At 34.7% G+C, this 24,410-nt stretch overlaps 5 protein-coding genes across 17 annotated transcripts; 2 read left to right on the top strand and 3 right to left on the bottom strand.

The window, feature by feature from the left end:
- The first annotated feature begins 400 nt into the window (after nucleotides 1–400).
- Nucleotides 401–3,928, top strand: LOC131665902 (angiotensin-converting enzyme-like). Its single transcript, XM_058938142.1, has 13 exons — nucleotides 401–561; nucleotides 1,121–1,258; nucleotides 1,344–1,502; nucleotides 1,583–1,682; nucleotides 1,753–1,896; nucleotides 2,081–2,384; nucleotides 2,467–2,619; nucleotides 2,676–2,800; nucleotides 2,879–3,054; nucleotides 3,128–3,288; nucleotides 3,370–3,492; nucleotides 3,571–3,755; nucleotides 3,807–3,928. The coding sequence occupies exons 1-13, from the start codon at nucleotides 493–495 to the stop codon at nucleotides 3,926–3,928; spliced, it is 1,959 nt and encodes a 652-aa protein (XP_058794125.1). The 5' UTR covers nucleotides 401–492.
- On the bottom strand, nucleotides 3,803–5,976 carry LOC131665904 (uncharacterized). Of its 2 annotated transcripts, XM_058938144.1 has the most exons (9): nucleotides 5,838–5,899; nucleotides 5,704–5,766; nucleotides 5,529–5,621; nucleotides 5,323–5,461; nucleotides 5,171–5,256; nucleotides 4,748–4,963; nucleotides 4,496–4,661; nucleotides 4,339–4,424; nucleotides 3,803–4,267 (listed from the first exon to the last, which is right to left on the bottom strand). In XM_058938144.1, the coding sequence occupies exons 4-9, from the start codon at nucleotides 5,391–5,393 to the stop codon at nucleotides 4,044–4,046; spliced, it is 849 nt and encodes a 282-aa protein (XP_058794127.1). In that variant the 5' UTR covers nucleotides 5,394–5,461; nucleotides 5,529–5,621; nucleotides 5,704–5,766; nucleotides 5,838–5,899; the 3' UTR covers nucleotides 3,803–4,043. The 2 variants fall into 2 exon arrangements, with proteins under 2 accessions (XP_058794127.1, XP_058794126.1); XM_058938143.1 differs by having other exon boundaries at nucleotides 5,529–5,766; nucleotides 5,838–5,976.
- Nucleotides 5,977–6,064: 88 nt separating this feature from the next.
- LOC131665906 (methyltransferase-like 26) lies at nucleotides 6,065–10,183 on the bottom strand. Of its 4 annotated transcripts, none has more exons than XM_058938149.1 (3): nucleotides 10,166–10,183; nucleotides 10,062–10,088; nucleotides 6,065–7,041 (listed from the first exon to the last, which is right to left on the bottom strand). In XM_058938149.1, the coding sequence occupies exon 3, from the start codon at nucleotides 7,029–7,031 to the stop codon at nucleotides 6,378–6,380; it is 654 nt and encodes a 217-aa protein (XP_058794132.1). In that variant the 5' UTR covers nucleotides 7,032–7,041; nucleotides 10,062–10,088; nucleotides 10,166–10,183; the 3' UTR covers nucleotides 6,065–6,377. The 4 variants fall into 4 exon arrangements, with proteins under 4 accessions (XP_058794132.1, XP_058794131.1, XP_058794130.1 ...); XM_058938148.1 differs by lacking the exon at nucleotides 10,166–10,183 and adding an exon at nucleotides 7,357–7,419 and having other exon boundaries at nucleotides 10,062–10,085; XM_058938147.1 differs by lacking the exons at nucleotides 10,062–10,088; nucleotides 10,166–10,183 and adding exons at nucleotides 7,357–7,419; nucleotides 9,808–10,055.
- Nucleotides 7,426–9,811, bottom strand: LOC131665905 (dnaJ homolog subfamily C member 21). The gene has a single exon (XM_058938145.1). It carries the CDS (start codon nucleotides 9,576–9,578, stop codon nucleotides 7,623–7,625), a length of 1,956 nt encoding a protein of 651 aa, XP_058794128.1. The 5' UTR covers nucleotides 9,579–9,811; the 3' UTR covers nucleotides 7,426–7,622.
- A 620-nt stretch (nucleotides 10,184–10,803) lies between the features above and the next one.
- LOC131665931 (WD repeat-containing protein 7) lies at nucleotides 10,804–24,172 on the top strand. Of its 9 annotated transcripts, none has more exons than XM_058938192.1 (25): nucleotides 10,804–10,918; nucleotides 11,277–11,446; nucleotides 11,536–11,768; nucleotides 11,845–11,966; nucleotides 13,431–13,621; nucleotides 13,700–13,845; nucleotides 14,120–14,140; nucleotides 14,737–14,763; nucleotides 15,556–15,649; nucleotides 15,723–16,128; nucleotides 16,212–16,432; nucleotides 16,514–16,848; nucleotides 16,940–17,145; nucleotides 17,299–17,436; nucleotides 17,822–17,890; nucleotides 18,443–18,544; nucleotides 19,331–19,537; nucleotides 19,609–19,876; nucleotides 19,933–20,149; nucleotides 20,208–20,430; nucleotides 20,488–20,825; nucleotides 20,896–21,219; nucleotides 21,294–21,386; nucleotides 21,446–21,643; nucleotides 21,728–24,172. In XM_058938192.1, exons 2-25 carry the CDS (start codon nucleotides 11,282–11,284, stop codon nucleotides 21,911–21,913), a joined length of 4,530 nt encoding a protein of 1,509 aa, XP_058794175.1. In that variant the 5' UTR covers nucleotides 10,804–10,918; nucleotides 11,277–11,281; the 3' UTR covers nucleotides 21,914–24,172. The 9 variants fall into 9 exon arrangements, with proteins under 9 accessions (XP_058794175.1, XP_058794173.1, XP_058794174.1 ...); XM_058938190.1 differs by having other exon boundaries at nucleotides 11,845–11,987; XM_058938191.1 differs by lacking the exon at nucleotides 14,120–14,140 and having other exon boundaries at nucleotides 11,845–11,987.
- Nucleotides 24,173–24,410: the final 238 nt, after the last annotated feature.

Genomic DNA, 24,410 nt, shown 5'->3' with positions numbered 1-24,410 from the left:
CAGAAGTGTTACAAAGACACAATAACAATCTGATTTAAAAAATCGCACGGAAAGGCCAGAGGCAGAAGGAAAACGCGCAGACCGACGGAGGAGCCAAGCGAGAACTCAGCAGAGTCGTCCGTATCAGGTAAATCTGCTGTTAGAGTAGGACGTGCGTGCCTAAGATTTCGGCGTGTGCGGCGCACGAGCGGTCTTCACGCTTCACGCACCGGCGACGCCTGTCCCTTCCTCCGCCTTAGCAAGCGAAGCAAGTTGCACTGGCGAGTCCACAGCCGCAGCACCAGTACACTTTTGCGCGCCCTGGAAAAAGCGCCAGTCAATGTTTCTTCGCGCGCTTTGCTTGTCGTTCCTAAGGTAACAGCGCGAGGAGCGAAGGGTGTCGCTCGCTGTTTATTAGTAAACTGCCAAGAGGGGAAAGACGCCCGCGTGCTCTCATATGAGGTGTGCAAGAAAGTCTTTTGCTCTTTGCGGTGAGTTCGCTCTCTATTGAAAATGAAGACACTGTGCATCGCTCTAGTTGTTCAGCTGCTTGCCGGATACTCGATCGCGCGTTATCTCGAGGTAAGAGTTTCCAAGTTACTCCAAACTTCACCAGCGGCTCCAGTTTTTGCAACGTTATTTTGCGAAAGTTGCGAAAATTTGCACTGCTTTTTTCAAATTCATAAACATTATGATTATTTCAAAGAAAATTATTCACTGATTGTAGATAGAACACAAAAATTGCCTCAATTCTATTGTGAGATGAACAGTTTAGCTAGGGTCAAGCTTTGATGCCGAGTAGTGCGATATCAACGGTACATTCAAGATGATACTCTTCGATAAATAGCCTTTCCGCTATTCTCGGACATGCATGGCAAAACGCTTATTGTTCTTGGATCCGCGTGTCTTGAGCTTGAGTCACTCTCGTTTAAAATAGCCCATTAAGTTTTCTTTTTACGAGTCCGCGCCCATAACCGGCGTTGCTAAACGTCTAATCGACTATTATCTTCTATTCGAAAAACTTCCATTCTCCGCTTGCCAAATGTCATTCGAACGACGAAAGATTGTCCTTAATTGAATGGCCGATTTATGTGCGTGTGTGATCTGGATGCGATCAAATAGAATGACCTGCTGGTTTCAGGGCTTGAACGTTAATCTAGGCGAGGCGCTTCAGTTTCTAAGAGAATATGATCAGGAGGGATCAACCGTTTGTAACAAACTCATGACGGCACAATGGAACTTTGCCACCAATATTACTGATCATAATCGTCGAAAGATGGTACGCGATTGACTACTTTCAATTGCTAGATTACTCATTCTTACTCTATTTAGAAAATTAACTATGACGATTTTATTGCGTGCAGCTCGAAGAACAAACGATGAAATTGAAATTTGATCGAGCTTCTTGGCGCAAAACTGTGAGTTTCGCTTGGAGTCGTGTACCTGATCCATTGGCGAGGAGACAGCTTAAATTAATTGCAATTAAGGGGCGCAACTCACTAACGGACGATAAATTCAATGAAGTGCGTATTGTTAAAGCATTATAAATTTTTATCATTGCAAACTAAGTTTCGTGTCATTGTCATGCGATACAATGTTATAGATGCATCACCTCATCATGGAAATGAAAGAGTTGTACAACAGAGCAAGGCTATGTCCTTACAGAAAAATAGGAGTACCGTGTGATCTATCATTTGACGAAGGTACAGTAAAACATCGCAAATCTATTTTCAAACAATTCATCGAACCGATTAATAGTGAATACATTTTCAGATATTGCTAGACTAATGTCGCAATCCAGAGATTATGATGAGTTGCTGCATTATTGGCAAGCATGGCACGAAGCTGTAGGACCGCCGCTTCGAAACAAGTATATCAGATATGTCCAATTAGCTAATCAAGCTGCAAAACTCAACGGTACGAATTTTATGTTTTATGAGCGTTACTCATTAGGTATAGAATGTGATATTGCGACAAATGGTTGAAAAAATCTCTGAACATATGCAATGCTTGGTTAACTGTCAAAGCAATTCTGTTCGAACTGAACGTGCATTAATACAGACAACAATTTTTAGCCATTATTTGTTCACTCTGACTCAAGGTTTCGCTGACGCGGGCGATCAAATGCGTGAGATCTACGAAGATGATTACTTTCAGCAAAACATTGCCGAAGTAATATCAGCGATAACACCTTTGTACAAGCATCTGTTTACGTACGTGAGGAGTCGACTGATCGAGAGATACGGCGACAGGATACGCAGCGATGGGCCCCTGCCTGCACACGTTCTCGGCAATATGTGGGCACAGAACTGGGAAGGTATTTTTAATCTTGTGCAACCTTTCCCAGCGGTCAAGAGATTCGACGTCACTCTCGATATGATGATTCAAGGCTACACTTCTCTCCGGTATGTTTTCCCACGAATCGTGCTTCTATGGAAAATGAATAATGCGGTTTCCTTTACATGCATACTCATTATTTTGCTTCAGGATGTTTCAAATGGCAGAAGAATTTTTCACGTCTATGGGAATGAAACCCATGCATCCTGAGTTCTGGAGATATTCAATGTTTGAGAAACCGATAGATAGGGATGTCAAATGCAGTGCTAGTGCTTGGGATTTTTGCAATAGAATGGACTTCAGGTATCTTTGGCGTACTAAAAACCATTTAAGGTCTACTCATATTTCACTTTTTTCAGAATAAAACAATGTACGAAAATAACTACCGAAGATTTGGTGTCTACGCATCACGAAATGACCCACATTCAGTATTATTTGCAGTACAAAGACCAGCCGTTTATCTTTCGAAGTGAAGCTTTACCCGGTAAACAGCAAACTGAATATTTTTACATTACGAGAATAAATACAGCAATACAGCATTGTTTCTTGCTTCCCTTACAAGGATTCCATGAGGCAGTGAGCAATGCCATAAGTTTATCCGTTTTTAATCCTCAACATTTGCATAGAATCGGCCTCTACAACAATTCTACAGATGATTACGAGAGTAACATGAATTTTCTCATGCTGATGGCTTTGCAAAAAGTAGCCTACTTGCCATTTGCTTACATTGTAGATCAGGTAAATTATACTAACTTTTAAAGATGAACTTAAAAACCAAATAATTTAAATTATGAATGTTTATTCGTATCAGTGGAGATGGCGTGTGTTCAGCGATGGTGTAGTCGACATGACCACTCGATGGTGGGAATTGCGATTACAGTATCAAGGTATACTTCCTCCTGTTCCTCGAACAGAAAGAGACTTTGATCCTGCATCAAAATATCACGTTCCGGCAGATCTTCCTTATTCCAAGTTCGTTGCAAATTTATCTTTCTTGAATTATTATTCTCTTGTATTTTTGCGAATTTATCACGAGCTAAATATAATTTTCAGTTATTTTGTATCAGTAGTCCTGCAATTTCAATTGTTTGAATCGCTTTGCGATACTTCTGGTCACACGGGCGACCTACATAACTGCGACCTATACCGATCGCGAGAAGCTGGGCGCTTATTATCGTAAGTTAATCTTGAATAATTATATTTGAAAAAATCGCCTTAGAACAAAAAAAACAATGTGATAAAATTTAATTACAGGGATATACTGTCATTGGGTTCTTCGATGAGCTGGCCGAATATTATCAGACAGATGACGAGAGGCCGAACGAACCGAATAGATGCAGGTGCCATGTTAAGATATTTTAAGCCGTTGACGGAATTTCTAAGGCGACATAACCAAATGGAGCCTGTGATCGGATGGGTGACAAACCAGGAGGATACAGGTAAGCCTAAACTATAACATAAACTAAATTGTAATTACCTTGTAAAATTAGATCTTCCATATTCATTTACAGCTTTGTTCGCCCATTGGTATCTCGGAGGTACCGCCAGTATTACCTCCTTAACAGTGATTTTACCAATAATACTACTTCTAACGCTTTACCGTATTTTCTAAATGGAAAGATAACTATGCAGATATAAGAGTCATAGCGTTCTATGTAAATAATAACTTATATGTAAATAGAAACATGTACAAATTTTTTTGCGATAGGTAATATTTAAAATGATAGCTAGCCCGTTGCAGTAATTTTATGACAAGGCTTTCCTTCATTGTAACACTTTAGCTTTTGTAGTTTCTCGATATTCACTTCCATGCCTTGTTGATTTCCGTTGTTATCGACACAAAAGCAATCGTTTCTGCGACACTGCCAAGCTTGAAAATTCCCGTTAGGACAGCAATCTGGCAATTCGACTACTCCAGCATTTGCCAATAGCTGACGAGCTCTTGCACAATCTAAAAATTTTTAATCTCGTTAAAAATCATCAATTACATCAGTGGAACTTTCTTTTGAGCATTGCGCATACTGCAATCCATATTTTTCTCTTCGGGTTCATCGATTTCCGCTTCGTAATCGTCAATTTGTTTACCATCTGGATCGACGCAGATTTTTCTATAAAAATGTAACATCTATTTCAAGACATCAAAACGTCGAACCAACTTAGTTAAGGAAAAAAGCCTTACTTAGAACCTGCTAATTGAATTCTCAAAAATTTTCCATCTGGTTGACAGAATGGTTCCTTCATTTCAGTAGTTTGATTTTCGTTTGCTTCGACGCTCATTGCATAAAAGTTATAATTGGTTTCACAATCGGTACTATATTTTCCAGGCGTGTGTTTTGATGGATCAACTATAAAGCATTGAAAGGTAAATTATAATTTATTGCTGCCCGTATAGTAATTTAAATCTATAGTAAACTTTAATTTTTTTACACACAGCACATTGGATGATTTTCTCTAATTTCCTTTTCCAAAACTATATCGGTATCCGCCATCGGTGAACCTGTTTTAGGGTCCACACAAAGACAGGCCGCATTTTCACCTATCACGCACTGTAAATTATCAAAACTACCAATTTCTGTGCAGCGGGACACGATTATTTGATGACGAGTATCCAATGTATTTTGTGCTTTCCATGCGTTCGTTGAACAACCTAATAAATATAATATTTAATTTATTATTTATATAACACTCAAGAAATTATTTATTAAATAGTTTTACATAATATATTGCATCTTAATTAGAATCAATTTTCTCGAATAAAATTTTAGACCAAAACAAATAAATTGTGATTTAACTTATTAAAATAAAGCTTTTTACAAATTGCAATTTGACTTATTAATATCATAAAATGACTCACCACAACTCATTTTTTCCTCATCTTCATAATCCAAATATGGCATTTCTCCAAATAATCTTTCTCCTGTAGGAGCACGGCAGTAGCATCTAGAAAAAAGCGTTTTGTTCAAAAAAAGTTTAATCAACTGATTTAAAAATGTAGTAATTATTTACATAGAACCAGGAATACATTGATAAGGTTTAAAAAAGCCATCGTCGTCACATTGAGGCCGAACTTCCGTCATTCCTACGTCTCCTGCATTTAAGCGCTCGTCATAATTATTTTGAGCTTTTGTACAATCAGTATTTCTTACTGCAAAACGTTGATTTTTAAAGCCTTTTCTATGACCTTATTAATAAAATTTACAAATATATCTCACTTCTTCCACATGTGGCGTTATTCCCCGCTTGATTACTTATACATTGCAAACCTGGACCGCATATTTCTAACGGAGATACGGCACCAGGTTGTCCTAAAACACATACGTCATCTTTTTCGAGCTTTTTTAAGCAATATTCACAGCAATTACAAGTATCTGGGTGCAGAAAACGTACGCTATTTAGATTTTTTCTACAATATGCGTTCGATGTGATGCACTTTCCGCTTTCTATTTGTTTCTAATAAAATGAAAATAATTTCTCGATTGAAAATGTATTGCTTGTTCATTAGTCTGCAATAATTGATTTACCTCGCAGAATTCTTCCGTACACCTGCTATCAAAATATTCGCACAAAATAATTAAAAACAAATGAAAGTACATTAAAAGATTCAGCAAGAATAAATTCATGATATTCGATAATTCAAGAGCAAGCTTTAAAACGACAAGAACTGACTCAGAATGGACAATGTGACAGCTCAGTCCTTATCAGCAATATCTAACTATGAAAAAAATTAAGATAAGAAATAATAAAATAATTTCAGGTAGATCGTTTATTTCCGCAAGTATTGGAATCATGCATACATATTGATCGATCATTTATAATGAATTATTGAATGTATTGACTTACGCTTGAGTAAAAATTACTGTACGCAAATAAAGAGCAGTATAAAAAGAAAACTCGAGATTTTAAATAAAAGTTTAATTTATAATATCAGATCTGATTTTTAACAAGTATGAAAAATTTTTCGAAAGAAATTAGAAAATAGGTAAGAAGTTTGTTGTCAAAGACAATTGGACATCGAGAGTGAAAACTTATGATGTTAAAAAGAAGGATAATGATACAGAGATTCAGAAAACATTGGAATGCGTAGGTATTTTACTGGTCTTTTGCCAGATTAAAGTCTTATTATTAGCCGGCATCTCAATAGTCTCGAAAAGCTGAATGCCGTTCATCGCAGCGAGTTTCTTCAAGTCCTCGATATCCCGTACGCCCCACTCTGGATTCTGCGATTTCAAGTTCTGATCGAACCTGACGTTACTCTCTGGCCACAACTTGCCACTGACGGCATAAGGTCCATAAGTGAACAGAATTCCATCGGACTTCAAGATCTGGCCGGCATTTCGGAAAAGACCCTCGGAGCAGCGGAAAGGTGCGATGTGCATGAGGTTTGCGCTGTAAATGTAGTCAAAGCTGTTCTCACGAAAGATGTCCCCGGGCCAAGTTCGGTAATCGGTGGTGATGTCGATGTGCACTGGCTCGGCAACATTGCTCAGGCCGTGAGCGTGCGCGGCAATGCTTTCGAGAAGGTGAGGCTCGCACTCCGATGGGTAGAACGTCACCTGGGGAAAGTAAGGTGCAAAATGCGCCACATGCTGCCCCGAACCCGACGAAATCTCTAGCAGTCTCTGTTCTGAACCGCGTCGAATGTATTGGTGGAGCACCGACAATATTGGCTCCTTGTTGCGGTCTGCCGCTGGGTAGATCAACTTTTTGGCTGCCATCGAGCTGCTTCTGCAATTCGAAGTCAGCGTGTTAGGTGCGATCACAGAAAGGAATAGGCAACGATCGGACGAACACAATTTTTTATTATTCAGTCGTCTTTTCTAGCAATCTCTATTGAAATCGACTTTATAGTAATTAACTTAACAGTCTAATATATACTGTGCAATAATCAAATGATTTAAAGGAAATTACAAATTAAATCCAAGAATCTAATGTATATAAGCATAATTATTCACGAATGACGTAATGGTAATGAATGAAAAATAATGTTTTAAAGAATTATTGATAACTATGAATATGAAAAAATTAATGCATTTCAATTACCTGTGCGTGGCAGCACAGTGAATAATATTCATATTCGATATTAGAATTTTTGAAATTTATTTCCTGGAAGCAAATATCACAAATTATGTCTTGATTAAAATAATTAATCAAATCAGCAGAATTACATTAGTTTGAAAGAAAAGAATTATCAAAGAACTACATATAGATTACTATACATATTTATTGCTTAAGTATCTATAAGTCGCAGACTCTTTATAATAATACATAATTGGAAGAATTAACAATAAATAGTTCTTTGAGCACATTTAATCACTATTTTTATTGGATTTCCCCTTTCCTTTACCAGTCCTTTCAACACTTTTTTTGACTTTTGTTGAACTGGGTAAATACACAGAATGTCCAGTCTTTTTTAAATGTTCAAATAACTTATTTTTACTAGGAAATTCTTGTTTACATAACGCACAAATATGTTCCAAGTCTTGATCAGCATCTGCACTTTTTGGTGCTTTTTTAGAACGATCAGTTTCTCGTGCTTCTCCAGCTGCTTGTCGTTGAGCTTTTCTCAGTTCTTTAGCTTTCTTGCCTTTCTTTTTTCCTGGCAATGGAGAAACAGTTTCTTGAGGTGATTCATCATCACTTTCTTCTGCTTTACCCTGATTTACATCTAAACTATTGGTTGCTATATCAATATCTTTATCATTATTTACAGAATCTGTATTTGATTGTTTAAATTTTTCTATTAACATCTTCTGTTGCTGCTGTCTCTTGCGTTGTTTCTTTGACAGACCCATCAACATGTCCACCTCTTTATCATCATCATCTGTATCTTCAAGAATTGACATTCTTAACGTTTTATTTTTCTTTTTTTTCTGTTTTTTTAATTTAGGAACAGCTTCACCTTCTTGATCTGATATCAGTTCTTCATTGGGAGTGTCACTGTCATAGCCATCTTCATGATTTTTGTCATCGGATTTGCCAAGGATATATCCTACTCCTATAGAAGATTCTCCTGTCATAAAACTTTTCTTGTTGTCTGATCCTTTTTCTTGGTCATCTGAATCTGAATCAGATATTTTCTCTCCATCAGATGTTCTTACATTTTCATTGTCATCTTTATGCTGGATAGGATCCAATATGAAATCAGGCATTTCTGGACCAGTAGCTAATTTTGTGTCAGATGGCAGTGATGTTTCGAAATCTTTCATTTCATCGTCTTCATTATCTTCTGCACTACTTGAGTATTGGTCATCATCTTGAATCATTGATGCTTTCATTATAGCTAAATTATCTTTATGCTTTTTTGAATTTTCATGGTTACTAAATGCTTTATGAGTTTTAAAAAGCTTAGTACATGCAACACAGTACAAGGTATTTGATTCATCAAAATTTGATTCTTTACTGTCGTCATCTGATAATTCTTCACCAAATTCTGCTGCTAAAGTTGCTTCAATATCTTTTAACTCTGATTGAATATTGGAAAACTTTGACCATTCACATTCTTTGTGCTTTTTCAACTCATTTTGGCGTTCTAGAAGCATTTGTCTCTTGCGATCTTCAGTTTTTTTTTTATTTTCTTTGGCCTTTTCCTCAAGCATTTTTGCATGGGCTTGTACTCTTTTATCTCTTTTACGCACAAATGCTACAAGATTTCTTACCTGCTCATTTCGCTCCTTTTTAGCCTTATCTCTTATTTTTTTATTCTCTTTTTCCATTTGTCGCAAAGCATATCGATTTGGAGCATCTCTTATATTGTATTGTTCTAGCCAAGCAAAGGACCTTTTAGTACTGTAACTTTGCCAATAGCTATAAAACTTATGGAAGTCATCATATGTACTATTTGAGTTTCCAAAGTTAGGTACTTCTTCATCAGAATCACCTTCTTTGCTGAACTCTGCATCTTCTGCAGCTAATTTTTCAAAAACTGTGCAATACACACTATAAAATCCTTTAGGATCATCTCCATAACCTTTGAAACAAGATGATGAGAAATATTGAAATAAATCAATAGAATCATCTTTGTAGTTATCTCCAGTTCCTCCTTTTAATATTGCTTCTCTATGATTGTCATACCAAGCTCTTTCGTGCAAATCACTCAACACCTCATAAGCTTGTTGTACAAGCTGAAATTGTTCTTTAGCTTCTTCAGGATTGTCAATATTTTTATCTGGGTGCCACTTTAATGCCAGTTTTCTATATGCTTTCTTAATATCATCATTGGTTGCACTCCGAGGAACTTCCAATACTTCATAATGACATTTCATTTTATTGTTAGTAAAATTGTAATACACGAGATCTTCAACTTTTACTTATGGAATAAGATAGATACTGTAATACTAGATAGAGTCAGTATTTGATTTTTAAGTTGCATTAAAGCTTGATTGTCAATTCCTTTGATTATTCGATTTTTTTGTAAACTTAATTGACTTTAACGTTTAGAAGATTGTATCTGTACTATAGATTTCGATAAATTTTGAATATATAGCTATTTACCCAGGAAAATGAATCTTGCTTCACCAATTCAGATATAGAAAATGAATAAATTCATCAGTTTGATTGTAGGTTATGATTTTAGATTTATTAAACTTAACTGACAATACTGATATAATTATCGTTCATACACAGATGATTTTGAAATATAATTACTATTGTAAAGCTGAAATGTACTCTTAGAAAATTTGGCAAAAATACTACGCAAGGAAAATATATAAGCAACAATCAAGTAGCCTTATTTTTATCGTGCTTACCAAAAATTTTCCGTCTGCAGCGCCACCCTACACGTGGAAGAAAAGATGTGCGGAGAAAATTAGTAAACAATGTGGGTGGGGTGGCTATATATATATATACATACCTACGTCCCACAAGCATTATTTTTAATGAGATTTTTAATCAGGTTTCTGTAGCGAACTTTTTATAAAAACGCTTTACATTGATTATGATTTTGTTTTTATTGTCTAATGTATTTAATATATTCCACAAAATAAAAATATCATTTTTATTTCACATAAAAATATTATTTCTATAATTTTATGCTGTTTTATATGAATAAAATAGAAGCTACCGCGTATAAATAATTAGGTTCATTCGCAAAACTTTGTAATTATCATTTATTGCTAATGGTCGATTTCAAAATAGCATAAATCAGCGATCAAACCAGATATAACTCCAATTAAATTTTGGATAATTTTCTTTTTAATTAAAATTTGTTCTTGTAAATAATTTTAATTGTATTATTATCAACTATACATATTCTTGTAAGAACAAAACAAAATAATTATTTTAATTTTCGATCCGTACATATAAAATAATTTACTAAATGATCTACCTATAATTGATGTTTAAATAAATTATCAAATATAATCAATTAAAAAAAACCCTGAAATGTTCGTTGACACTGCGAGATTTTTTCTGAGTAAAAAACTTAGGAGTGTGTAATAAACGTGAGTATGCAAGCGTAAACAGCTGATCGTTGCTGATCGTATTGACTGACTAATAATCCAAAATGGCTACATGCATGGGTATACAGTGAGAAGTCGTGGTTTTTCGGGGAAATTCGCCAAGTCTGAAGGCACGTAATACTTTCTACTGCCCAAAAATTAAACAGGTATATTTTAATGGTTGTATCTATGTAATTACAATAACGTTCGGGCTGCAGAATATCCAGTAACGATATTCTTTGAAATGTCAATGCCATCTGACATCTCCGCGAAAGTAGTGTAGCAGACGCTTTATCTTGCTTGAAAGTACCGTAACGAACTTTTAAATATTAGACAAAACTTGAAATTTTGCGACATTTAGCTGCTTATGAGATTTATTTGATAATCATTAAATTACTTTGACACCTTACTTATTGATCCATTTCGAGGTCATTTTATGATAAGTCTTAAGATGTCTTGCATGTGGAATAAGAATTTTAAATATTCAATTATAAAAAGAAATATTTTTGTGTTTCATTGGATTAGTAATCATGACAGTTGGCACAAGTTTAGTTGTACCTATAGTGTTGTGGGGACGTATTGCCCCTACACATTGTATTTCATGCATATATTTGTCTCGAGACCAAAAAACACTGGTCACTGGCTGTTACGATGGACAAATTTGTTTGTGGCAAGTGGATCCTGAAACACTCAAGGTAATATCGATTTAGAATTTAACTAAATATTGTGATACTTCTGTAATATATTTTCATGTATTAGAATTGAAAAGTTTTACACCTTTTAGATGACTCCAAGATGTTTATTAGTTGGGCATACAGCTCCAATCTTGTGCCTTAGTCGAGCCAGTGTTATCATGGAGCAAAATTATATTGTTAGCAGCAGTGAAAGTGGAGAAATGTGTACTTGGGATTTAATTGATGGAAAATGTCGTGAGACAGTTAAGCTCAATAATATTCACACTCAAATGTTACCTTATGTCTCTGCTGGAGGAGAAGATGTTAGATTATTTTGTTCGGGGTATCATTTTTAAGTTATAAATATAGCAAATAATATTTTATTTGGAAGATAAAATGATTGAATCATGGACTTGCAGTTACTATCCAGAGGTGTTGGTGATGGATCCCTTCAGTTTAGAAGTTTTATTTACACTAAGCTCTAGAGTCAATCCTGACTGGATCAGTGCTTTACATGTCTTACGGCCGGCCAAACGGAAAGGTCGGTTCTACGTGCACACAAGTTAGTTACACTCATTCACACCTATGCTTTTTATCTTTTTCTTCGACATTGATTCCTTTATAATCCTATAATTTTATTTTTAATATTTATTGAGTAAAGTAATTTTTTTTATATAATTGAATATAATTATATTGCAAATAATTAAAAATATGTAAAGTTAACAAACTATAGCGCACTCTCTTGATTTCAAGTATTAAAGCTTCAATTTTTTTAAGTAAAGTTAAGTGTGGATAACGTTGGGTTGCTCTGTTTTAATATCGATAAAAATCAGGAGGATTTGTGGTTAAAGTATCTAACAAATATGTCTATCAATTTTCTAGTGTTGTACATAATATTAGACCCCATTAAAACACTTATAAAAAATTTTAATGTACATTATAATGTTACAGCATGTAATCAAAATGGATTCAAACTGGTACTTGAGTGCTGGTAGAAATTGTTTTTTGTACTTTTATTTTTTTTAGAATTTCGAATGGGTTTAATCTTCAAGGTGTCTAAAGACAAACATTTTTCAATTTATTCATGAAAAAATATTGGTTTATTAACTGACTAACAAACATTGGGCTAACATTCTTATTAACATTCTCATTTTGCATCAAATTTTCTTTTTCTCATATCACAATCCTAGCCAAATTCATTTCCTTGCTATCATTAATCATCTACACACAATAATTACAAAACAATTTAATCTGTAAGTATCGTAGTTTCATAATTACTCTTGGAAAAATTAATAGACGTTTATATTTTATCAATACAATATGTGTAAAGCATGAGAAGCCTGTAATATTTATCTGAAGAATCAATTTTATTTATAAGTTGCAATTAATAATATTACTTCATATAATTTAATATTATTAGTTACATAATATTATTTTTAATTTATCTTTCACTTCTGATATTAATTCAACTATCTCTCATAACTTCAAATTTATGAAATATTAATTCTACTGACTTAAGCAGTAACAAATTTTTATTTTTCATATAATTTTTTATTTTTAAATTGCTTACATGAGTTAAATATAAGCTTAGACAATATTTATAAATAATTGTACATAAGGTAAAAAATTATATAATTTTTAGTCATTTCTAAATATTATTATTTAAGTAATAACAACATTGGATTAATTTCTTATTCTTCAATTGATTGCATTCCTGCAAGTGGCTATGCTTTGCATGAATAAATTTTTTTCTTTGATTCCTAAACTGCTTTAAATTAGGTATACCAGTCATTTTTTTGCATGAAATATAATCAAAATTGAATTTTAATGCTTCAAAATGTGCATGTTAATAAGACATTAAAATATAACCAATTATTTTAATGAGTGTTTTGATTTTATCAATTACAAATGAAGAAATATATTATTATAGTATGAGAAAAAATTTAAATGCAGTTTAAAACAAGTACATTTATGGTTTACATTAACTAATCAATGTTTTTTAAAGATGATGTGGTATTGGCTTTAACTACCACTGGCACAGTTAAAGTTTGGACACTTCTTGGACATGAAAATCGTAATAGTGAACCTCTGTATGAGCATGAAAGCAAGCAAATCAGATGTTTGAATGCCCTAGCTATGACATGTTGTCCATACAATCAACGTACAGTACTGATAGTATGTTCTAAATATTGGCAGGTAAATGCAATTTTGTTGTCTTTCTCAATAAAACTAACATATTACATACTTACACCGTACTTTTTTGTATGGTTACAGATCTATGATGCTGGAGATTTTTCAGTATTATGCTCAGTAACAGCACCTAGAGGAGAAAGGTGGATGGCTGGTGACTTTTTAGCTGCTGATCGGGTAATTCTTTGGAGTGATGAAGGACATGGCTACTTATACAAGTTACCAGCCAAGTAAGTAACTAATGCCATTCAATAAAATTATCCAAGTACTCTTTATTTCAATATTACAGTGTTGGTTTAAGTGGTTAGAGAAATCAATTTTTCACGCAAGAATGTTACAAAATAAAATGCACTTGTGTTAAATTGAGCAAAGGTGTAGGAAAAAGATTGATTTCTTAAAGTTTTGTAATTTTACTTTTTATTCTAAAATTACACCCATCACATTTAAAAAGATTAACATCATTCAATAAAACTTACAACTGTGTATTTTTTTTATTGGTTATAGGGTTATTACACATCTTGAAAGGTAGATGTACCAAAGTATTTAAACATAATTTTTACTAAACGTTTACAGTTACGCTTTAACAAATGTTAACTCATAGAAATTTGTTATTATACAAACTAACAATAGTTATCTAGTACTTAACAATTTTTTCGATAAAGTGTTTATAAAATTCAATTGTTACTATTTTACTTTAGACAGTATGGCAGCTAAGTAGTATTGAAGCACTTGCCAGCAATGCACAAGTTTTTATTATTCCATTATTGATCATCATTTTTTCTACAGACATAAGAAGCATTTACAAGCATTGTTCATCATGAAAGAACATTTATTACTATTCCTTATTAATATTCATTATTAATATTAATAATGTTAATCATCACCTTAAGAACTCATATGATCAAAAAATATGTTTTCATAATACAAAAATATTTTTGTTTTGAGTTGATTGTACTACATTGTAAACTAAAAAAAATTAATTTTATTAATAATAATTTTCCTATTCATTGATCTTTAAAATAATCTAATGCATTTTACTGGTCTTTTTTTCACGATGATGATGTTATTTCAATAACTGTTTAACATCTGACATAATCTACGTTGGACCTGGTCTATTATAGCAAGCTGAAGGGCAAGGCTCTCAGCAGGTAACCCGCCACTGTCATTTACAATTCCTATTACCTTCACTGTGAAAATTATGTCTTACCTCGCGACTGTATTGTGACATTGACTTTTTCTCTTCCTACAGCTTATCCATTGTATTTTCACGTGTTAGAATTAATTTATTTTTCCAGAAACCTGTAAAAGTTACTTATTATCAACTAAGTGAGATAGCTTAAAACGTAAAACTGTCCTATAGTTTTTTAAACTAAACTTACTGTCTTTATTTTGTAATCGACAAGTCGAATAACCTTACGATTTTTATTTCGACAACTAGCTTCTCCCTCATCCATTTCAACGTTCAATACTAGTTTCCATATGTTCATGCTTTTTTCTTAATTTTAATAGTATAGTACATCATGAGATTTTACTTAAACTAATAGAATGATTGTGCAGGCTCTTTTTTGCTTCTGTTGCTTAAATGAGTGCACGAATATACCGATATGTGGAATGCTTGGTAGCAGGTGTATATAAAGGGTATTTTATTTGCAGTTCATTGCGTTATATTGCGGGAAATGTAAATAAGTATTGGTTGCCGAGAATTGTAAAAATGAGCAATAGAGGGCTGTTATTGCTCTAAATAACTTTTATACGAAATGGGATAGCTTCTGAATACTATAGATGTGTGTTCTTTAAGTGTTAATATTTTTCGTATGCATGTTTTGATTTCTCAAAAGTATTTTCATGCAAGCTTATTAACGACAAACTAATTTTTGAGAAAGCCAAAACGATCGCTTGAATTAAAGTGAACTAAACAACTAACACTAATTACTGAGCAGCAGCGTGGCAGACAACAAGGAATTCCATTCAACACCTGCGGCCGAATCTGATCAGCCTTATTTGTATTGCACGTTGACGCAACCGGGCGATAAAGTTTGTATACTTGTCGTAAAATTTGAAGATACCTACTGATCAAAGTAAATTTCTGACGATTATACTTTGATAGCCTCTGTCATGCCCGCCAGCAATGCGACTAGTCACAGCCCAGCGTGGCAACAAAACTGTAAAGTATCTTTTGCGCGGCGACAGCGAAGGTGTCGTAATGCTATGGACAGTCCCAGAGGTTCCAGGCGCTCAACTGCCTCAAATGAACGATGCGGCCACGCCAATGTTACCCCCTACTTTGAAAATCAGTATTGCCGATGCTTGGGAAGCAATGAAGCCGTCTCCTGTTGGCATTTTGGATCAGCTGGATGCTGGAGATGGCCACGGTATCAAGCTCACGGCTAGCATTTATTTACCCCAACAAAGTCGGCTAGTTGTAGGCAGAGAAGATGGAAGCATCATCATCGTCCCGGCTACGCAAACTGTAATGTTGCAGCTGTTGCATGGAAATCATCAGCAATACGACGGTAAGCAAAAAATTTGTTGAATTGGAAATGCCGAATAATGACAAAGCGATAACTGTTGCTAACTTGACGTTGCAATCCCTTAGGTTGGCCTCCTCATCAAACTCTTCACGGTCATTCGGGTCGTGTCAATTGCTTACTGTATCCCCAAGGCGCATCCCCAAGATATGATAAAACTCACCTAGTGTCTGGAGGTGTTGACTTTGCAGTCTGCCTATGGGATCTCTACGCTGGAACATTGATTCATCGTTTCTGCGTTCATGCTGGGGAAATTACTCAGCTTTTAGTTCCTCCGGATAATTGTAGTGTAAGTGTATTGTTATATGATAAAACGTTCAGCGTTATTGTGACTTCACTGCAAGTAAAGTTGTTCTTATTGTATTTACAGCCAAGAATACAAAAATGCGTGTGCAGTGTGGCCTCGGATCACAGCGTGACGTTGTTGTCGTTAGCCGAGCGCAAGTGCGTGGTCTTGGCCTCACGCCACTTGTTCCCAGTTGTTACCATTAAATGGAGACCATATGACGATTTTATGATTGTCGGATGCTCTGACGGAGCAGTTTATGTTTGGCAAATGGAAACTGGCCATTTGGATCGCGTCCTGCATGGTATCATAGCCGAGGAAGTATTATATGCTTGCGATGAGAACATCATAGCTACATCTAGTTCGACTAGCAACGGTGGTGACTTAGGTCTTGCCAATCCAGCTGTTCACTTTTTTAGGTACGAGTTCGCCTATAATCTAAAAAAAAGAGCTGCAACAAGAACAATATATTTGCTCCTACTGACTATCGTGCGTTGAATTGCATTGCAGAGGTTTGAGACATAGAAACTTATCGGCCATTCGTCATGCAACGCAACGAGGTCTGCATCAATTGCAGCAGCTCCACGGTGGCCATGGAAATGAGCACGGCAATCAAATCCGGGCCAAAGGAGCTCCACTTACCATCCAAGGCTTCCGTAGTAATCCTAAAGATCCAGAGAGTCACATACTCTTTTTCGACATCGAAGGCTTAATAGGTAAAGTTTGTTTCGCTTTAACATATACTTTATTTTCAGGTATCCTGTTCGAGTGAGCCACGATAGCTCGATATTTTCTTTGAATCACGGTGTTTATCGATAACGTCTTACATTGCTTTATAAAAAAATGTTATTTCGCTGCCATTATTATAGTACAATTATTGAGCGACGAGTATGGTGCTATGTCACCTGGAACATTGGAAGCGCAAGGTTTGATTAATGCCACCGAATATCAGAAGGTTGCTGCACTTACGCAGTCAGCAAGCCCTGATGCGCATAAGAAAATTGCAGGTGAGCACAGTCTTAGTACCTGGCACTCCTCTTAGCCCTTTTAAAACATGTTCTTATCAGTATTCGAGCTATATGAAAAATTGGTTTGATTTTTCAACTTTAAAAATGCTATGTCTACTGTCGGTCGTCTATAATTATTCATATCCCGTTTCTAATATATTATCGAGAATTATCAATGACTGCTATATAATATTTTCAACTTCTCATCAGTTATTTGCCACTTGCTTCGACGATTACTAATAAAAGTAGATGCTTTTTAAAAAATATATTTCAAAGACCGCATTGGTCGTTGAAGGGTTAAGAATGCGGGTGCAATCAATGTATTTTTGAGGTACTGCATGTAAGGTAAAACCCGGTAAACATTGACTAATCTCAACATTTGTAGACTTTTTCGGTCGCGTCAAGGATAAAGCTGGCGACATGGAGAGGATATTGAAGGAAAAGGATCGTCATGGTACCGTGCTATAGCAAATTGTAGAACCTGCAAATTTTATTTGTTTACTCTTACATTTATTATTTATTTAATCTATTGTTCCACAATTTTATTTGCTTTTTAATTACTGTTCATTGTTACATTAACTGGCCTTATATATGTTTTTGTTTCACTGTCGATATCTTATTTTTGTTGACAAATTATGTATATATACACGTTTACGATTGAAAAATCGAATTGAATTTCATACAAATTTGACTGAGAAACGCTACAATTAAAAAGCTCAATGATGAATTCAACAATTTCAATTGATTTTTCAATCCAATTAATTTCATTATTATTTTAATTACCTGTACCTTGTTATATCAACATAAGTTTTCAATGGCAGGACTTACAGCTTGGTGATCCACTGATAAAAAATCTGACGACAACTCGTCCAGATGTAAATCTGCAAGTCTTGTTTGCGAAGCACTGTGCTATTTTGTGGTTTTGTTTTTTACTACCCGGCTTTATTGTAAAAAAAATATCATGTCGAAGTTACATAATTTGCTTAGTGGGTGGATTTCTCTATAGGTATAATTGCTAAGATGAAGGAGGGCGCAGAAAATGTGCATACTAAAATACAAGCCAAAGTGGAAAGTGTTGGCTTGAAGCCGTCGACTCTCGATGGCAAAGGTTAGAAATATGTTTGCTTTGCAATACATGAGACACAAAATAATTGTCGCAAATTATGTTTTTTGCATGAATTGCATTTCCACATCTCGCTTTTATTTATTATTATGACTGCATCATTCAATATTTATTATATTGTGCTCTTGTGAAAATCAGTAATTCAAGGTGCTATTTTATTTTTCGTTAATTAATATTGAATTTATTATTTTATTATGTACGTTTCAAATAATTGGCCATTTCATCGAATCATAAGTTCATTTTCAATATTCCATCTAATGTGAGCTGCTTGCATTTCTTTTTGAAGAAACGTATATTTTTTCTATTTTTAGCATAAGATCTACGTCTGGTGTTCAACGTAGGTGCTTTTATTGAAGGCATGCACGTTCGCTTCCTCATTATTAATTTCATTCATTTCAGTTTGTACTCGATAACAGTGACAATATAAAGGGCAATATACTCCATATTCACTGTTTTGTGTTTATTTATTATCATTATTCACGGTAAATGTCTTGTATTGATCCATAATATCGTTAATATATAATTTATTATAAAATGAGCTTGTTATACGATAGAAGAACAAAGTGATCCATTAGGGTTGTATTATTTTCGGTATCATTCAAAATTGTTATTTATGTAACAATGTCATGTAATTTTTTAATAGCAATAGTCTATACTTTAGCTGTAACTTTCGTTTGTCAATTATTTTTCTCTCTATTACTATTGTAATGATTAAATTTAATTTGAAAAGATTATTGTTAAAATCAACCAATCAAATTGACTAACTTATAGGTGATGGTTGGAACGCTGACGGCAGGAACTCATTAAAGCGCAATGGTGCTTTCAATGAACCGAACTCGACAATGGAAATAGCTCAACTCTTGTTAAGCTTACTGCATGCTTGGGGAATGGATCCAGATCTGGATCGGGTATGCGAAGGAAAATTAGGTTTGCTCAGACCGATGGTGCCTGTCTCGTTTGGAGTTTTATCCAAAGGAGGTGATTATTACGTTTTGTTTGCTAAGTACTCTTTAGTTAAATTTACACGTTCTACTGTTTGCTCGTGCCAGGATATATGTCGTTCCTGTTGCCAACATGGCAGAGCCACTTGGAGCAATGTTTAGGAGAACCAGTAACGCAGTTAGAACAGCGCTTACCAGTCGAATTAGTCAGGCAAGAACGCCTTACGCGAGCTTTCACGTCGAGAGCTCATTGGGAGTTATCAACGACTCTGACCAGCAATCACTTGTTAGCCGTGGTAGCTCTGTCTAATACTTTGATGTCGATGAATAACGCAACGTTTGTCCCTGAACAAGAGAGGAGTCGTAAAATGCACAGGTGACCATGAATTTTTTGAATGATTTTGAAACCAATGAAAATTAATATTTTTGTAGACCGGGAAGTAGACCAGTCAATTGGAACAAAGCAGAAGAAGAAAATGAAGAAATTTACACGGTGCAACAAGCCCAAATCAAACAAGGGTGGTCCTTGCTAGCTACGTTGCACTGTGTATTACTTCCTGATAAAGTTGCTACTTTGGGTGGATCAAAAACTTTCAAAAGACCGCAAGTCGAAATGATGGCTCGGCGTTGGCAACATCAGTGCCTTGAGGTTTGTCCAATTACAAGAATTGAATCTGATGAAGCTATAAAATTTGATTTTATTGCAGATAAGAGAAGCAGCTCAAGCACTTTTACTGGCTGAATTGGGAAGGATGGGACCTAAAGGTAGAAAAACATTGGTTGACAGTTGGGCTCCATATTTACCAATGTACAGCACTCAAGAGCCTATTGCGCCTCAAAATCAAAATCAAAGCCCACCGTCGGGTAGCCCTCCTCCAAATAATGACCCACAAGAAGTAGATGATGACGAAGAAGAAGAACTTGCGGAAGGTACATTTCCCTTTTCAATGAGAAAAGAAAGGAAATAAATAATGCGCGTGTTCATAGAATTAAGCGTGTCGAGAAAGCCGTCAAGTGCCGCAGAGCTAAAACGCAAGCAAACTACTGCTGTAGTATTATTGGGAGTCATCGGAGCGGAATTTGGACAAGACGTGTCGGCTAATAATCAAAAGAGAGACAATGACCAAAGACGGAAGAGTTCAGTTGTCGAAGGTTTTGGAATCGGAAACAACAACCTCTCTAGACTTACCAGCATGGCGCTTACCCATTTACTATATGCGCCACATTCACCAAAGTTACCACTGCACACTTCTCTTAGACGAGCTGCAATAGATCTCGTTGGCCGTGGGTTCACTGTGTGGGAACCTTATCTAGATGTATCCAGGGTAAGTAAAAACTATATCGAGTTAAAAAAGGATTTTGATGCTTAATTATATATGATTGTATGCTTTAAAGGTACTATTAAGTCTGCTTGAAATGTGCTGTGATGCTGACAAACTTGTACCTAGTATGACCTACGGTCTTCCATTGACTCCAGCTGCAGATAGTTGCAGAACCTCCCGTCATGCCTTGACCCTAATTGCCACTGCTCGTCCAGCTGCGTTCATTACGACGATGGCTAGAGAAGTCGCCAGGTTCAACACAATGCAACAAAACGCACAAGCTCTCAACGTTAACCCTGCATCGAGTGTACTAGCCAGAGCCAAGCCAGAAATTTTGAGAATTGTTGAGCAACTTATTGACAAAATGCAGAGTGAAATGAATGATTTATTAGTCGAAGTATGTTTTTTTACAATACAGTCATCTCTTTAAATCTGCGTGAATGATATTTTTAAATATTACTGCGATTGCAGGTTATGGACATTATTTTGCACTGTTTGGATCCTGGTCATCTAAAGACCAAGCCATTAAACGAAGTTTTCCCAGCTGTTTGCAGATTCAACCAAGTAAAATTACAGTATATAATAGTTTGTTTCTCTTAATAATGCGTACATTATTTATATAGGTAAGCCATTACCCCGCTACTCGCAGGATAGCTGTTGGAAGCCGTACTGGTCATATTGCGCTCTATGAGCTTCGTGGCACCGTAAAATGCCAGACTATCATTGCTCATCAAGCTCCGGTAACTGCTTTAGCTTTTTCACCAGAAGGGAAGTATTTGGTTAGTTACTCTTGTTCGGAGAATAAACTATGCTTCTGGCAGGTAAGAACATATTATTTATAGTTTTTTTGCATATTAATTGAATTCAGTTGAGCGTTGAAAAACAAACCATTTTTTATGTAATAGCAAATAAGCAGTGGAATGTTTGGTCTTGGAAACTCACAAATTCGCTGTATCAAGTCTTATAGCACTGCGCCAATAAACGACGTCGCGCGATTGAATCCTATGAAATTAGCTCGTCTCATATGGATAAATAACCGAACAGTGACCCTTATGTTAGCTGATAGCTCTGAAACTCGCTTTAACGTTTGAATTTTTGTGAAAATAATTTTTGTGACGTTTTATCAAATAGTTTTAACCGGCAAATAAGAATTAATATCGCACTTGCTATACGTAGACTTTTTATATATCTATTAGAAATTGTGATCTTTAACCAAATATGTATTGAAATCTTCTTTATTTCCTATGTTACATGTGATCAGTCTTGAATTTTTTTTGAAAAAGATTTGGTAACGATTGTTGAAAGTAGATATTGCTGTAGTATCAGCTTTTAGTAATATACTTTTAATTTAATGAAATCCTTGTTGATTGAATATGGCATCGATTATGAATCAATATATGGTTAACTTATTTGGTATCAAAATGTTGTTAATAGGTCAATATTAAGTATGCTGTTTGTCTCGAATTATTGAGCTCATTCAGTCATCGCAAACGTTTGAAAAAAAATGAAGCGTATTTTCGTTGCTTTTGTGAAGTCATTTAATAGAAATTGTACTTGTGTGCATGGAAAAAGCACTGTGTGAGAACTGCGTCTAACGGCGATGAGAACTGCCAAAAGCTGAGCAGTAGAAAAAGAAACTACATTATCTAAACACCACCCGGGTCTTAACTTGTAAATAACAATAAAATGAGTCAACTGTATATTGTAATAACTTAAAAGTATTGAAAAGTCAGCCTTAAAATCAACCAAAAGACATACCAAGTGTTATGAAATTGTTGTTGGTATTTTTATTACGAGAACAGTTGAACATCTATGGGTTATTATCATGAAATGCTGCATTCCTATGAAAATAGTTTTTTTATATAACTTCTCGCATATTAAATACTTTTATGTACTGTACGATCTATTTTCGAATTGATGACATTTGTACGCTGTAGAACGTGATTAACAAAATTTTAGATACATAAAATATATTTATTTAAATTGAGTTCTATCTTGCACAGCGACCATCGTCAGCTATAGCTGGTTTAAAAACACGAATAGCTGCATGGCAAATTTTCATGGCAAATTTGGTCATAAATGACTTAATTTTATTGTGAACCGGTCGCAAATACAAGTGAATGTCAGAATAAAAGTGTCAACTGTAATTTTTATAAAAAACGTTTTTTCGACATTCAAAATTAATGAAAAATTGATGAATCGTTGAATTATTGAATTTAGAGGTACTGAAATAAACTTTGGTTAACTGTAGTAAACCTTCAACATTTTCTATACAATTGTACATTTTCCTCTATCTTATCAAAGTTAAGAAATGAGAATTGGTATTAACGATATTGCTACTAATCAGCTAGTTTAAAAATACAAGTAGCATTCGTAAATATAAAATGATTTATTTTTACCATTTGAGTTTTCACGCCATTAAAATGTGAACGCGGTGACAATAAAATGGCTAGTTTAATTTTACCACTTGTTACCTTCTAAGCTATAAAGCATCAAAACGTTATTTGTGGAGTGAAATTAATCTGATAATAGTATTACGCTTGCATCTAAATAAATACATACTCTTATCGCATTACACGAAATGTAATGCTTTCCGGATCTTTGACTTGCTGGCGAGCAAAGAGTGCTTTTTTGATTAATACATTTTTAATTTGCGTTTCGTTCAAACCTTGTTTTTATGTAATCCACTTTGCATAATGATTGCGCCATGTTATTTCTTGACAAACCATAGCTTGTTTTTTATGTATAAATTATTAACTACGTTATTATGCCTGTAGTAATGCATTGAGTAATAATAGATGAATAATAGTAAAAAATAAACAAATTTTTGCAATTTTAACGGAAACTTGAGCATTCATCTATGTCAGCGTTGGAAAATGTGTTTGCGTGAATTAAGTATTTTACCGTGATTTGTTGTTACTATTTGCATGGTTTAATAGCCATCGAGTCTTTGATTCCGGATTAAAATCACGCTTCATTGCTACTGGTGTATCAGTTTTTTTGCATCAAATTCAAATGTTATACGATGTTTCGCGACGTCGAAATAATTAACTTTATTTAAAACTAGATGAATTTTTAGTCGAAATGTGTTTGTAGAATGTCGCGATACTCGTGAACGGTTGCCTTTGAAAGCAATCAAGAAACTGGGTTATCAATGAATGTATTATAAATAGTCGGAATGGCGCATTACCAATGCAGGTGTAAGGGTACGACAAAAAGAACAAGAAAAGCCTGTGAGCGTCATGTATTTGTTGTTAGCATTAGCGTGTATTTATCAAATGTATTTAAGCTCATTTATTGATAAATATATATCACTGCTAAACTATTATGTAATAATAAACATGTATATAAATGTACAGAATGTCTAATTTTACTCAAACGCTCGTGTTGCTTTGAATGGGCAAGTCTATTTAACGAGCAAGAAGCAAGAGCATCCTGATAGTTCCCACTGAGTCGAATCTGTTCGGTTAATTAAATAGCTTGAATTATTTAATTTATCTGTAATTAGCTCTAATACATAGATTATACACATTTCATTAACATTGACTGTAGCGTTTAGCTGGTAAGCGCTTATCGATTGTTTCGGCT

This window comes from Phymastichus coffea, unplaced genomic scaffold (assembly GCF_024137745.1).
Source record: "Phymastichus coffea isolate CEN01 unplaced genomic scaffold, Cenicafe_Pcof_1.1 PCOF00055, whole genome shotgun sequence".
Lineage (NCBI taxonomy): Eukaryota > Metazoa > Arthropoda > Insecta > Hymenoptera > Eulophidae > Phymastichus > Phymastichus coffea.
Note: the sequence above shows the minus strand (reverse complement) of the source record. Positions and strands in the feature narration are given on the sequence as shown.